The sequence below is a fragment of the Scaptodrosophila lebanonensis genome, unplaced genomic scaffold (genome assembly GCF_003285725.1).
Source record: "Scaptodrosophila lebanonensis strain 11010-0011.00,11010-0021.00 unplaced genomic scaffold, SlebRS2 tig00000001-arrow-pilon, whole genome shotgun sequence".
NCBI lineage: Eukaryota > Metazoa > Arthropoda > Insecta > Diptera > Drosophilidae > Scaptodrosophila > Scaptodrosophila lebanonensis.
The window spans coordinates 16429847-16445363 of NW_022060529.1; the positions used below are offsets into that span (position 1 = coordinate 16429847).

Sequence of the window (15517 nt, forward strand, 5' to 3'; positions counted from 1 at the left end):
AGTATATGAAAGGCAAAGAGACATATATATAAAGTGTTCAGAACACATTATAATTGGGGATTTTGTAAATCAGTGTTTCAGGTGGACTAGAAATTGTTTCCAAATACAGGCAACAATTTCATAAGAACTATTAAGTTAGATTTTGGGAAAATAATTGAACATCTATAATGCTAAAATATATGAAGAGACTAAATGGTTTCCATTCTTTCCACGATCAATGAATGAGAAAATATATAATAAAAAATTCAAAATATTAAATAAACTCGAAAAATAAAAAAAATTTAGGTTTCTTCCTTATTATGCAGATAAAATAACGCAGCCTGCTTCACCTATAAATCGAAAAACTATAACATCAATTCAGACACAAGCGATAAGTCTGCAGTAGAGTGTTTAAAAAAATATGACTACATTTTCATAACATATCCTCAAAATGGAACCAATTTTATAAAGTTGATGCTTTGAATTGTTATTTAAACTGGCAATGACTGACAAAAATATGAAAAACCCGATACAACCAAAATTAATCTATATTATCCTGCTTAAAAGATGTATTCAAATGATCAGTAAATTAAAAAAAAATGTAAACTCGTACTTGTACTACGAGTTGTTGCATACGAAAATAAGCAATAAATTAAGATAATCGATGTGTGAATAAGATAAACAGATATACACGTAATTCTGTTTTTACACGGTTTGAAAATTAAAAGTTTTATGTATTATATTTAGCACGATTCATTTTGCATATGGAGAATGTCTTTTTTTACACGACTTTTTTAGGAACCAATCTATCGCTTAAAAACATAATTAGGTGTAAACATATACATATAGTATGTAAGCTTTCAATGGACAAATGGTTCATTATATTCTCAATACTTGCTAACTTTTATTGAAATTATTTTTAAAGTCTCTATTACTTTTGAAAATTAATTTCAAAGATAACCATTAATCCTGTAAATAATATGATTGTTTTTAATGCTTTGATGTATTCCGTATCAGTAATATTCCTTTTCCTGTCATATTTCAATTGACATTATATAATCTTTAAATTCACTTCTAATGGAGAGACACCCACTACTAAGGGGTGTATAGTATTTAAATAGTTTGCTGGATTTTCAATACATTCAATATATATATAGTTCCTTAAATCATTTCGAACGACGAGTCACCCATTATTTGGGGGCCCGTCCTGTACTGAATTGAAAATAGCCCCTGTATATAGTACACTTTTCTTTCAGCTGTTTGCAAAACTTGTCCCAAATATAGCCCAACAGCCATGCCCCCCAAAAGGAAACCCACGCAATTGCTGAGCTCTATAATTGATGTTGTTGTTGCTGCTATGTATTGCGGCTCGACAGGCCTCCTCACTTTCGCTTTTTATTGAATTAAATGGCAAATATTTTGCCATGGCAACCACAAACACTGCATGGCTTTCAAAATGAATCAAAATAGGGAATTGACTGGGTGCCAACATAGTCGGGTAACATTCGAACGCACCATACCTATGTAGCTGTAGCTCACGCGATTTTCGTCCCGAAATATGAATGTGTAGTGCGAGTACGTGTGTTTGTTTGTACCCGTATGGTTGTTGTATCATCTTAAAGCAGAGCAACGTTTGTGAAAAGCATTTGCAAATTTCGAAATCAGTTGAAAATAGTCGCTCGAACAGTGTGTGCGCCTCCTCTAATAAAAGACCCGCTAAGCAAAAAGGGAAATGTGGCGCAAGTGCTTTACAAGTCTGGCGGGACAGGCGAGGACGAGTCTATCGTTATCACCAATATGTGTTCAAAATTCTGTATTAACGCAGCTTCTAAAGCGACGGTTACATCAAGTCCCTGGTAGCCCGACAGCCAGACCTCCGAAAATTCTAATAACGGGTTAGTGTTTTGAAAAGTTCCGTATGGGATCGCAGACAAAGACCATATGTACATGATATTTATAAACTGAAGGCCACAAAACTGTCAAAAACTTAAACAGCTGCAATTCTATTTCCTCCAAACCCCCAGGTGGCCTTGGACAGTTGGGCATCGAGTGCGCTAAACTGATGAGATCGCAATATGGAAATGGTAATGTGATTTAACTCGATTTTCATTGAACGCCATGGTTATACTCTCTATCTGTAACTAGACAATGTCATACTCTCGGACATTATTAAGCCCAGTCAGGAGGTTTTAGATAATGGCCCATACATTTTTGCCGATATACTGGACTTTAAGGGTCTCCAGAAGATTGTTGTGAATCATCGCATTGACTGGCTAATACACTTCTCGGCCCTGTTGAGTGCGGTGGGTGAGCAGAATGTGCCTCTGGCCGTGCGGTGAGTAGACCACCATATCGTACTGATAGCTTCACAAGAGGTCTTTTTTTTTCTTGGATAGAGTTAATATCGAAGGCGTTCACAATGTCATCGAATTAGCGAAACAGTATAAGCTTCGCATATTTGTGCCGAGCACAATTGGGGCATTCGGTCCGGACAGCCCACGGAATCCCACGCCAAATGTTACGGTAGGTTCGACTCACAGTTGGATCAATAATTACTTTTACAAACATTCCTCCCATTATCGCCGTAGATACAACGCCCTCGTACGATATATGGCGTCTCCAAGGTGCATGCAGAACTAATTGGCGAATACTATTATCATAAGTTTGGCTTGGATTTTAGATGCTTACGTTTCCCGGGTGTTATCTCCAGCGATCCACCAGGCGGTGGCACCACAGGTAAATAATACTCTTTAAAGAAATTTGCAAATGCAACGCTTAACATCGCTGTGTTGCACACATTTCAAGCTTTATTAAACCAAATTCTATTCATCTTAACCCCAATTGAATTGAAACTGAACATTAGCATAACAATAGAGCATTTGTAAGTAAAGACATCATTTAAATAAATGGGAAAAGTGTCACATACTATTAAATGATTTAGCGTGCATATCTAGACCATCTCCGTTTTACTTCTTAATCGACCGCTTAGGGGGAAAGCAAGCGCAGTTTTATCACAAATATACTTATGTATGGAGAAACTATTGAATAGATTATATATTCGCTGAAAAGGGAAGGGCTCAGTAGGAGTAAAGTAAAAGACAATAGTCGCGGACCGCCGTGCGTCTGTTCGCTTTAGAGTTTTATTGGAGACTGACACTTTTGCTATACATATTCTTTATGCTTACATTCGTATGCAACAGTGACAGATAACTTGTAGATAACATAAGATTATTATCTGCTTATATTAACATGCGTGCATTGGTACTTATGTTTGTATTGATTTTCAACACCCTTCCTCAATGCAAACATGTTTTACAAAAATTTTCAAATCAAATTTAACAGCTTTGTAAAATGAACATGCTTCGCTTTAGGGAGATTTTTCGTTAAAATATCAGCTATCATTTCATTGGTTGATGTATACTGTAAAACAATTTGTTCTTCGTTTACAACCTGTCTTGCAAAATGATATCTAATATCAATATGCTTTGTTCTTTCATGGTGTACAGGATTCTTAGCTAATTGTTGAGCACTTAAATTATCGCCATGAAGAATAGTTGGAGTACTCGAGTCACCGCAGCCAATCTCCACTATAAGACGCCGTAGGTATATGGCCTCCTTACACGCAGTTGAAAGAGCCATATACTCCGCCTCCGTGCTGCTAAGTGCCACGCTGCGTTGCTTTTCAGATCGCCAGGATATGGGTCCTCCAGCCAAGTAGTATACATAGCCAGTATACGACTTGCGATCGATGCGGTCGCCACCCCAGTCTGCATCCACATAGCCGGTAAGGGGTTGTCCACACTCTTTGTAGTGCAACTTCAGGTCCACAGTTGACGCCAGGTATCGAAGCACATGTTTTACACCCACTAGGTGCTCTGCATGCGGATCTTGATTCCGTTGAGCTAACTTGGCAACGGAATGCAATATGTCTGGCCTTGTTGTAAGCGCCAGCCACATTAACTCGCCAATTGAAGACTGGTAGGATGCAATGTCAACCTTTTGACAATGCTCGCTGGTACATATCACTTGGAAACCAGCATCCAGTGGGGTCGCTGTAGGTCTACAGGTCTCGCATCCATGTTCACGCAATATGTCTTTGATGTATTGCGAATTGCTTAGCGAAATTTCGCCAAGCTCACCGTCGCGCTGCACTTCCATGCCAAGGAACAAATGCAGCTCTCCCTTGTCAACACATTCAAACGATGTTGTAATGGCTGACTTGATGTTGGCCAAGTCCTCTTTTGATCGGCATGTTGGATTATTGGGATCTGTGTATCCCTGTGGCTGCTTCATATAAACAGTTTCATGCAGGTCGCTATTCAAATAGGCGGTACACACATCTATCTGGTGAAGGTACAGCTTCAATTCCGCTGCTAACGCCAAAATAAACCGCACGGTTTCCAATCTGCAAACGGGTGAGAACGTCTCTACATAGTTCACGCCATACTTCTGGGAGCACCCTTTAGCAACGAGTCGTGCCTTGAAACGTTCGACTTTTCCATCAGAGTCACGTTTCAGGCTGTATACCCACTTGCAACCAACTGCTCGCTGATCTTTTGGTAAATCAGCCATCTGCCAGGTTTCGTTTGATTGTAGTGCCTGATATTCCTTTTGCATCGCCTCTTGCCAGAATACTGCATGTGTGCTACCAACGGCCTGATCATAGGATGTCGGAACCATTACGTCACTAGCAACCAATGCTCCAAGCACATTGTATTGCTTTCTTGGACGACCAGGTTTACCATTTCGAACAATTTTAGGCCGGCCTGGCCCAATCTTCACAGTATCCTCGTCAGAGTCTTCTTTTTCGACTGCACTCTCATATGCGTTGGAGCTGCTGTCGTCAGAACTGTGCTCACTGTCATCGTCGTCGATGCTTCTGTCACCATCCGTGTGAGTGACATGCTCTTGAACCTCGCATGCAGGAAAATCTACCGTAACGGTATCTTCATTGGTATGACCACCACAACGCTCATCAAATAGAATGTCTCGTTTTTCGACAATCGTCCTCGTCTCTGGGTCGTATAACCGATAGCCTTTGGCTGCTACCGAATACCCAACCATACGGTACTCATGCCCTTTGGGTTTGAATTTGCCTTTACGGGGACCCTTTGCAAGTGCAACTGCAATGGAACCAAAAACTTTTAGATGGCTAACACAGGGTTTCTTACCTGTCCACGCTTCCATTGGAGTCAGGTTGTTCAGTGCACTGGTAGGTGATCTGTTTCTTATGTATACTGCTGTGTTGACTGCTTCGGCCCACAAAGACTCGCCTAGGCCCGACTGCACCAATAAGCATCTGGACATCTCCGTTAATGTCCGGTTTGCTCTTTCCGCCACGCCGTTCTGCTGCGGAGTATAAGCCACGGTCAATTGCCTTGCAATACCATGGTGTTTCAGGAAACCGTTGAATGTTGTGTTGACAAACTCGCCTCCATTGTCGGTTCGAATACATTTGAGCTTTTTATCTGTTTGCCGTTCAACCAAGTTTTTAAATTCGACGAACTTACTGAACACTTCATCTTTCTTCCGCAAAAAATAAACAAATATACGCCTGGACTTGTCATCGATGAAGGTCAGAAAGTATTTGGATCCAGCAAGTGACTTCGTGTCGAATGGGCCGCATACATCAGCATGAACCAGTTCCAACAGCTCTTCGGCACGGTTAGTGCTTACCTTTGGGAATGGCTGTACATGTATTTTGCTTAGCATACACGTTTTGCAATTCAAGTTGTCTGGGAAAAAAACCTTTCCAATACCACGCACTAGCTCTTTGCTGATCACTTCCTTCAGACTGGTAAAATTTAAATGGCCATAACGCTTATGCCACAATGTACCATCTGATTCAGTTGCGGAATAACACCTATTTTGTTTGCCTTGAAACATATAAAGGTTCCCAACTTTATTCGCTTTCAGTATACACTCGCCGTTTTGTATAACTTTAGCAAAATGTGGCCCAAAATGTATAACATTGTTCTTTTGCACTGACCGGCTGACGGACATAAAGTTGCCATTCATTTTCGGTACATACAGTACATCTGACAACACCAAGGTACAAAGTTCTGTCTGTAACTTCACCTCTCCTCTGCCTTCGGCCTTCAGGAAACCAGCGTCAGCTAAACCGATCATTTCAGTGTGCGCAATAAATTTTGAAAATAACGTCTTATCGCAACACATATGGCTTGTTGCTCCGCTGTCCAGACACCACATGTTGTTCTCTATCTTTCCAACGTCCAACGCATTTAACAAGCTGCTCTGCTTTTCCATCTCTTTCTTTGTCGATTGCTTTTTCCCTTCACCGCGAATTTTCTCACGCTTGCACTGTGCCTTGTAGTGCCCTTTTTCGCCGCAGTTGTAGCAAACGACGATTTTTGAATTCCTTTTTGAATTCGCTTTGGAATGCGCGACGATCTGCTGCGTAGCTATAAATGCTCTTGCATTCTCGCTCTCTCCATCTGCATTGCCTCTGCGCTCTCCCTCTTCCATCAGCTTGATACATAACACATCAAATGACGGTAAATTGTCACGCGTCTCAATGGCGACGACAAAATTTTCGTATGGTTCGGGCAAGCTTGACAACAACACGATTGTTTTTAACTCATCATTTAATTCGATGCCAACTGTACACAAACCATCCAGAATTTCGTTAAATTCGTGTATGTAACTTGAAATGCTTTGGCCTTGAAACATGCGTTTGCCTAGCAATTTCTTGTACAGCGACACTTTCCGTACAGGTCCACTCGGCTGATGAACGTCCTTTAACTTTTTCCATGCCTCGTACGAAGTGTTGCAATTTTTAATGAAGCCCAATTGTGAAGCTTTTACACTTAGCGTTATAATTGCTAATGCCTTTTCATCTTTTGGCCTTGAACTCTCAGTATTACTAGGTTCAGCACCTGATGCCACACTCCACAATTCCGCGTGCACTAAGACAGATCGCATCTGTATGCTCCATGAGTCATAGTTATGCTCTTCCAATTTGTCTATTTGATATAGCGCACTCATTTTTTAAATGTTATATTTCTTGAGTCACCAAACGATTACTATTTCACAATACTTTGAACTTCTCCTATGAGCCTATATGCCCTGGGCCCATAACCTATTGAATAGATTATATATTCGCTGAAAAGGGAAGGGCTCAGTAGGAGTAAAGTAAAAGACAATAGTCGCGGACCGCCGTGCGTCTGTTCGCTTTAGAGTTTTATTGGAGACTGACACTTTTGCTATACATATTCTTTATGCTTACATTCGTATGCAACAGTGACAGATAACTTGTAGATAACATAAGATTATTATCTGCTTATATTAACATGCGTGCATTGGTACTTATGTTTGTATTGATTTTCAACAGAAACATCATCTGAAAAAGCTGCTTCAGTAATTTAAACCACAATTCATGATTTTTGCTTACTTTTTTGCTTTATGACTTTTATAGTGGCTTTAGCCTCAATTAATCAATTTACATCGAAGTTTAACAATTTATATTAGCAATAAACTCAAGGAGCGTTTTACATTTAAGTTGTATTACAATATTTCAACATTTTCTTTATCATATTGCACTTTTAAAAATTAAAAAATATATATACTATATTGCATTCCATATATTGTCATATTTCTTTTGCATTTTTGCTTACAAATTAGGATTGGAAAAAGTCCATTCTAAAGGGCATTGCGGCGATGCCAGTGCGCGCGTAAGGCGTTAAATTAAATTAAATTTGTAATTTAATTTTATGAGCATCAAACAGGGACTGACAAAAAAAAGTTATATTTAAAATAGCAGCAAAAATGTTAAATGTTGTGTCGGGGCTAGCCACAGTCATCATTTTTTGATATTTGAAAATAACATTCGAAGTTCCATTCTTAAAGCTATTTCTTTGACCTAGACAATGAAAATAATTATTAAAATATTTTTAAAAGGTCTTTAAGCAGTTTAAGATAAAACCAATAAAGACTATTAATACTACAACGATCCGTAGGCTGTTTTGTAGTCCAAATCTGAAATATAACGCAATTGAAAGAAAAGAGTAGTCCTGAAAATCAGGTAGGATCAGTGAATTAAAGGAAACTGCTCTCAGTCTATCGCCTCATAGTGTGCGAAAAAGATATAAACAAGCAATTATGAAATCACACTACTTTTCTCTAAAAAATGTTAAAGCATTTAGAAATATGCATATACATGTATCAGGGACTGTAATCATTATAACTGTAAGTAAATTAAAAAGTAATGATTATTTTGTAATATTATTCATTCGCTCACAATATAGTATAATGAATAATTTTGAGTTTTTCTTTACAACTTAGAGCATTTCCTGCTCTGCATTTAGTCTGTTGTTCGAAATAAACAGAGGTTGTTACTGTGTTAGTAGTTATTTTATAAAATTTCCACCGGGCTTTTGTTCTGTTCTGTGTCACGTCTGTTCTTCTTCGTTTCCAAATTACAAGCCAGTTTATTCAAAAGTGTTTACATATAATAAGTGTATAAGTGTGTACATAATCAATTATTCAAATCAAGTAAAGAAGCTGATAAATTCATTTTAGCAAAATATACAAATTTTCTGCGACAGAGGTATTTTGCAATAATTCCCTAATTTAAAAAATATCTCAATCAAATACGATTTGTAATGTCATCAAAATGATCACCTTTTGTTTATAAAGATGCGAAAAACAAAATGGTTATTTAAAACGACGTTAATACATATGTATGTACATACATATGTACCAGCAATGAGATTGCAACATATTTGAAGAGAAAAGAATGTATTAATGACGAGAAGTGAAAACGAGAAATATGTGTATATACATATACTATACATATGTATACTCGTAGTTGCTTGTTTTAATCTACAATTCTATTCGACAGATTATGCCGTTGCCATTTTCCATGAGGCCCTGCGTAGTGGCAAATACACTTGTTACCTGCGACCAGATACGCGCCTGCCCATGATGTACATAGAAGATTGTTTGCGGTAGGTGACTTCTCCCATAGTGTGCTTGAAGTTCCACTCGGAATAATTCAAATTTGTGTCTTTCATTTTTAGTGCCCTGTTGGAATTTATGCGAGCACCCAGCGAGCAACTGAAGCGTCGCGTTTACAATGTCACCGCCATGTCCTTTACGCCCGAGGAGCTGGTGGACAAGCTGAGCAAATATGTACCTAACCTGCATGTGACATATAAGCCAGACAGTAGGCAGAGTATTGCCGATTCGTGGCCGCAAGTGTTCGATGATTCGGATGCACGTAGCGATTGGCACTGGCAGCATAAATACGATTTGACCAATCTGGTCGATTTTATGGTCAAGGATGTGCAAGAAAATTATATTAACGTGGAGAATGGAGAGCGGCACACGTTGAAGATTTGAAAACACAAATTCTAGAGGAGTTAAAAGCCGCGTCTAGTATTCCCAAACTATTGGGCCAACTTGGGGTATTTTCTAGCTCAAGCGCTCGGCATTTAAAAACATACCCATACTATGAGATTTATCGCATTTATCTACAAAATACAGTTACATTTGCAAATTACACATGTACAATTAGAAACTTTTGAAAATATACACACTTCTAGATATCAATTTGATTATTAAATGCTTCCCTTGTATCTCCAATAAAATCCACAGAACAGAATAGGGAATCTTCCAATTATTGTATGTTATAGAGCTGTACTGTGAATGCCTGTGGGTTCGCGAAAGGGATGAAAAGTGCCAAGAATTTCGTGAATTTCAACTTCTAAAATAGCCCTGAAAATTCCATTATTCATTCTAATACACAGTATTAACACCACGGCCTAAAGTGCGGCGTAAATGTGCGTAATCGTGACGATATTGTATGCCACGCGTCCAGCTTACAAGTATTTATAAAAAGTTTCTCTTTACCCTTTTATTTTAAAACAAATTCTGTTTTAGTCTGATTTGGTGGATTTGCTTACAAGGCCTGAATCCATATATAGATCCAGAAGTATTCTGGATCCATAGACAAAACAAAAATAGAACGTTTGTTCGCACAATTGATATTTTAATAGAGCTGATTGTTGAGGGTACACAAATATTGATATTCGATAACTATGTATCATTTTTAGGCTCCAGAAGTAACATAATGTTAAATGTTAATTTAAAGCTTTCACATTACACTTCAATACTTAGAATTAAGCACCATTTAAGTTGATTCCTTACTGTGCGGTTGATGAAACCAGACCAATGCTTCAGACATGATCAATCAATTCATATCAAAATTGAGCTCCACTTCATTGTTAAGAACTCACTTAAGCTACATTTACATGTCAGAGGTACTATAAGCTACAACTTATTGTTTAGTTTACTGTTAGATATCAAACTGTTCTTCTTCTTCGTCGCCTGCATCGAACCGCCCTAAAGGTTGGGTTTTATAGTGATGCAGACAACCACCATGTGTGGCTATATATAAGTCAGCAGCTGTGGATTCAATTTGTACTGCGGCTTTTGCACTTTCTACTATGGGTATTAAGGCATTTGATAATTTGGTTTGATGTGGTTGTTGTTGTTGTCTGGGTTCTGTAACAAGTAAGAGTAGAGTTTTTGATCTATCAGTTTCATTTTGTTTTGTTTTGATTCTAGGACTTTTTGCACAAGGTTCTAACTCTAACGAACATGACAAATACAAGGTGCGAATACAAGGTAGTTAGTAGTGTATAACATAACATACGCCATTATATCGGAAAAATATAGTGTGGGCCCGAAATTTTGTATTTATTATCCAACATTTCAGGATTTGTTTTTAGTATAAAGTAGTTTAGATGGTTAAATTAGGGATAAGTACAGAGCTACATAAATGTGAATTCAAATTCCACCTAGTTTTGTCGCTTGATTTTTACTCCTTTAGCAATTTTTAGTGATATGTTACAGAGCGTTGACGTTTCCATATTAATTTTTCTAACAAAATAAAGATAATGTACTTAGCTTCATAGCATAATCTACAGTTTTATATATTTTACGGAAATGTTTCTTTACTTTACTATATTGCAATCGTAATCGAACCAAGATTTCTTTTTTCCTTAGACACTTTTGTGATATTTGTGCGGGATTTAACTTACAAATTATGCATATTTTATTGTCCTACTTGTTAGATATTGCTTAACTGTTAATTAATTGATTGCAACGTTGTTTCTTAATTGTTAGCGAGTGTTAGGTGTTTTTTTTTAAGTACATATACCAGTTATATTGTATTGCCTGTTTCCTCTTTATTGCTTTTACAATTTTCCCATCTCTGCATTTTTTATTTGTACAATTGCGGCGATAGTTTATATACATACATATATGTTCGTGTATATTTCATTCAGAATTATTGATTGAATCGATGTATTTTTACATTTGCTTTGCTTTTAAAAAAAAGTACATACATACATACATATACATACAGTGAAACCAACAATTATTCGTACACTCTTTACTTTTGACTTTAAAGGCCTATATCTTCGCTGTTATTTATAATACACAACAATTTTTAATTTCAAATGAACACTTAATATTTATATTTTATATTTTAAAAACAATAACAAACAATTTCATAATCGGTAATGGAAAAAACTTAATCTAATCAAAATAAGGCAGGTTTTTACGTCCATAAATTATTCGTACACTTTGTGCCTTATCATGTTTTCTCATCGCATGTAACTGTAATTGGCAATTCTTTTTAAGGAATTTCGTTACCGTCGCCAGCATTCAGCATGTACATTAGTTTTCATTCATTCTTCTTTGATTTTTAATTAGTGTTGAGACGAATTTTGATTGATATAGACGCAATGGGGCGAGGAAAGGATATTTCACTTGATATGCGTAAACATATTCTTAAATTGTATACAGAAAATTATTCTCTTCGCGCCATTGGCAAATTAATCGACAGATCACACTCTTCTGTACAAAGTATAATACAGAAGTACGGAAACACAGGGAGTTTGGGTGCAAATCATAAACAAGCTGGGAGACCAAAAATTCTAACACAGCGTGATGAGCGAAATATAGTAGCTGCTGTTGTCCAAAACCCAAAAATAACCACTTCAGAACTATCCAAAAATATTGAACAGTGTAGCAACAAACAAGTGTGCCACCAAACCATACGCAATTGCCTATACAGTGCTGGTTATCATGGAAGGATTGCACGGCGAAAGCCATTCATTTCGGCGGTTAATAAAAAAAAGAGGCTGGAATTCGCCAAACTGTATTTAAATGAACCAGATTCGTTTTGGGAAAACGTTATCTTTAGTGATGAGTCCAAATACAACATTTTTGGGCACGACGGCCCTCCCAAAATCTGGCGAAAAGCGAATGAAGCCATGAAAGAGAAAAACATTATTCCCACCGTCAAGCATGGTGGAGGAAATGTAATGGTTTGGGGATGTATAGCTGCATCTGGACCTGGAAACATGGTGTTCATAGATGAAAAAATGGACAAGCACATTTATAAAAGTATTTTGGAGAGAAATTTACATCCAAGTGCCACAAAGCTCGGGCTCGATCCCAAAAAATTCTTCTTCCAACAAGACAATGACCCAAAACATTCATCATATTTGGTACAAGAGTGGCTGATATATCACTGCAAGCAGCTTAAATCTCCACCCCAATCACCAGATTTAAATCCCATAGAGCATATATGGGAATTGCTTGAGAGGAGGATACGGAAGCACAATATAACATCCAAGGAATCCTTGAAAGCCGCATTAGTTTCTGAGTGGCAAAAAATTGAACCAAGAGAGACCAATAATTTGGTGAAGAGCATGCACCGGCGCTTACTAGCCGTTATTAAGGCCAAAGGCGGGCCTACAAAATATTAAAATTTAAATAAGATGTAAATTTAAGAAAAATAATTTGAAAACAATTAAGTGTACGAATAATTTATGGACGTAAAAACCTGCCTTATTTTGATTAGATTAAGTTTTTTCCATTACCGATTATGAAATTGTTTGTTATTGTTTTTAAAATATAAAATATAAATATTAAGTGTTCATTTGAAATTAAAAATTGTTGTGTATTATAAATAACAGCGAAGATATAGGCCTTTAAAGTCAAAAGTAAAGAGTGTACGAATAATTGTTGGTTTCACTGTATGTATATGAATGCGCAGTGGAAAAAAAAGAGCGCTTATTGAACCTTTTGTGTGTATGTGAGATCTGCCGGCTATTGCATATACACAGTTACTTACACATTTATATTTTAAATACATACTTAACATTAATTAAGCACATATTGTATTGTGAGTTCGGAAAATTGCTTAATTTACTAAAAATAAATCAGCAATGAGGCGGCAAATTATGAGAGAGAAACTCACACAGAGAGAGCAAAAGAGCGAGAGAGCTTGAAAGCAACACTCAATTGTGCCGGTTGACGTTTTATATATGCATGTATGTACATATGTATATATAATAGCAAGTATACAGGTGTATGTATGCATTTGTATATACATATGTATGTATACGCGATGACATATTAAAGCATATATGACTGTATATGAATAAAGCACATATATGTATGTACTCTGTGTATATAGTTTGTATGTACATGTATGTATGTATGTATGTATATAGCAACCACTGAGCCTATCAAACGTTTCTAAAACATGTGCGACATCATGCAACGACTCACATCACGATTAGCGCGATGCAAATGACCTTGATAGTGTTGATTGATGCGTGGATGCTGTATCGTCGGCTGCAGGTGTTGTTGTTGTATAACGTGTGGCGCTTGCGCCTCTGTTGCGTCTCCAGCGGCTTGCATATCATCATAATCCATTAGACAGGCTTGTGTGCCAATTTGTGTGGCAGGCATTGAAAAGAAATCTATAAAAGTAACATAAACTCAAATAAGAAAATAGTTAACTAACTAATATACGTAAATCGACTATATGCGAATAGTGTAATCAGAACGTTGACGTCTCAGTCAGCGGTGACAGTGCCCCAATTACCGCTTGTTTTTATTTATAGCAAAATGCAATGACACTTGTGTTGTTTTTGTATGTATGTATATACATACATAGGTATGTATGTAGGTATGACTGTTGCTTAACGCTTATCAGCCTTATCTACCGCGCAACTAGTGCACATTTAGGGGTACATTTAATCAGTGTTCTCGCAGATAGCAGGAAAAGACCTGCCTATCAGCAAAAAAATGATAAGCGTAGAAAACAAACATTGATATATACATATAAACAAATAAATTATTGCTTAAATAAGTACATACTATGTTGCTTTACATGCATACATATGTATGTATGTATATTGGTGTTTAAATTTGTAACTTGCAGCACAACAAAGCGGCCTTACTTGCACGCTACACACGGCAAACGGCGCCAAGTTTTCAAAACAGATTTTGTAACAATTTACGAAATTTTCCATTTTGCGACCCTGACGCGCGGTTGTAAAAACTAAAAGTATATAAATACATACATACATACGTATGTATATGCACATGTACATATATTTGTGTATGCATGTACACGAAGACGTTGTGTATATATATGTACATATTTGTGGATGTAATTAAAGCGTGCGCCACACTTAAATTTGTGCGGTGTGAAAAAGTCAAGGCCAGCCGAAATGATGCCGAAAACATTAAGTAATTAAATTAGTTAATATGCATATTTACCGTTAAAATACTGTGCTGCAAGATCGCCATCGTCGAAACGACAGCGCTTAGCCGACACCGGCTGCCCTACACTGGATGCATCCTCAAAGAAATCCATAGCGGCCGTTGCCCCTGCACCGCCGTCAACATAGCAGCGCTTTTTGCAGCGAGCCGTCGCTCCTACACCAATTTCTTGCATCCCATGTATGTTATCTGTTGTGATGTTGTTATTGTTTATGTTGTTATTGTTGGCATCATCACCATTGACAAAGGCATAGCCATAATAGCCGTTGGAGGATATTTGCGACACCGCACGTGGATTGAACATGTCAATTGGGGCGGACCGCAATGGCCCAGTTTCGAAGTTGTTAGCAGCTGCAGCATCGCCATCACCATGCGCCCAGCACTCAAAATTTGTCAAAACCATCTTCAAAGTGTTGGTTGGGGTGGTGGATGTATTCAAAATGTACCGCTGTGCAATGGAAATTTACCAAGAATCTAGTATAAAGCGAAACGCGGTGTGTTGGAGTAGCAAAACGCGTGTGTGCTGGTCGACGCTCACTTTTTGACTGTACGATTTTTGTAAAGAGCGCGCGTTCGCGTTCAATAGATGTTTGCAGCTACTTTTCGGTTAATTACTGCAAAATACGCAGCATTGGCAAAATGTTCAACTCAAATTAATTAATACACGCGCAACAAAAAAATGCGACACTAAGCAGGCAATAAGAAAGAGCACAGTACTCATTCGGCAATCGTTAAAAATAAACCAATAAGCTAGATATTTACATTTTGCCGTGTGTGCTTTGTGCAGCGTCTTCGTCAACAATTTGACAGTCACAACGAAAAACGTGAATATCGTTCGCCACTCGGTTAACAAACTATTCGATAACACTCTGTTTTTCTTACTTATCGACCAGTTGACAACTCAGCTGCCTATCATGTGATTGTCAAG

The 15517-nt window shown here is 37.6% G+C and overlaps 2 protein-coding genes across 5 annotated transcripts; one reads left to right on the plus strand and one right to left on the minus strand.

Annotated features, from left to right (window-relative positions):
- Positions 1 to 1672: 1672 nt before the first annotated feature.
- On the plus strand, positions 1673 to 9554 carry LOC115633638 (L-threonine 3-dehydrogenase, mitochondrial). 2 transcript variants are annotated; one of them, XM_030531076.1, is made up of 7 exons: positions 1673 to 1874; positions 2004 to 2063; positions 2125 to 2314; positions 2376 to 2502; positions 2568 to 2715; positions 8840 to 8945; positions 9018 to 9554. In XM_030531076.1, exons 1-7 carry the CDS (start codon positions 1712 to 1714, stop codon positions 9337 to 9339), a joined length of 1116 nt encoding a protein of 371 aa, XP_030386936.1. In that variant the 5' UTR covers positions 1673 to 1711; the 3' UTR covers positions 9340 to 9554. The 2 variants fall into 2 exon arrangements, with proteins under 2 accessions (XP_030386936.1, XP_030386937.1); XM_030531077.1 differs by having other exon boundaries at positions 1763 to 1874; positions 1975 to 2063.
- Positions 9555 to 9967: 413 nt separating this feature from the next.
- LOC115633871 lies at positions 9968 to 15304 on the minus strand. 3 transcript variants are annotated; one of them, XM_030531368.1, is made up of 3 exons: positions 14587 to 15300; positions 13614 to 13781; positions 9968 to 10503 (listed from the first exon to the last, which is right to left on the minus strand). In XM_030531368.1, exons 1-3 carry the CDS (start codon positions 14990 to 14992, stop codon positions 10295 to 10297), a joined length of 783 nt encoding a protein of 260 aa, XP_030387228.1. In that variant the 5' UTR covers positions 14993 to 15300; the 3' UTR covers positions 9968 to 10294. The 3 variants fall into 3 exon arrangements, with proteins under 3 accessions (XP_030387228.1, XP_030387230.1, XP_030387231.1); XM_030531370.1 differs by having other exon boundaries at positions 10307 to 10503; positions 13588 to 13781; positions 14587 to 15296; XM_030531371.1 differs by lacking the exon at positions 9968 to 10503 and having other exon boundaries at positions 10512 to 13781; positions 14587 to 15304.
- Between the last annotated feature and the right edge of the window lie 213 nt (positions 15305 to 15517).

Bases quoted from the DNA above. Each gene is read 5' to 3' on its own strand.
- LOC115633871 (XM_030531368.1), bottom strand. From the start codon at position 14,992: ATGGTTTTGACAAATTTTGAGTGCTGGGCGCATGGTGATGGCGATGCT. The intron at 13,782-14,586 runs GTAAATATGCAT...TTACTTTTATAG, and splicing joins TGCAGCACAGTATTTTAACG to ATTTCTTTTCAATGCCTGCC. The intron at 10,504-13,613 runs GTCATTTGCATC...TACTTGTTACAG, and splicing joins CATCAATCAACACTATCAAG to AACCCAGACAACAACAACAA.
- LOC115633638 (XM_030531076.1), top strand. From the start codon at position 1,712: ATGTGGCGCAAGTGCTTTACAAGTCTGGCGGGACAGGCGAGGACGAGT. The intron at 2,503-2,567 runs GTAGGTTCGACT...TTATCGCCGTAG, and splicing joins ATCCCACGCCAAATGTTACG to ATACAACGCCCTCGTACGAT. The intron at 8,946-9,017 runs GTAGGTGACTTC...TTTCATTTTTAG, and splicing joins TACATAGAAGATTGTTTGCG to TGCCCTGTTGGAATTTATGC.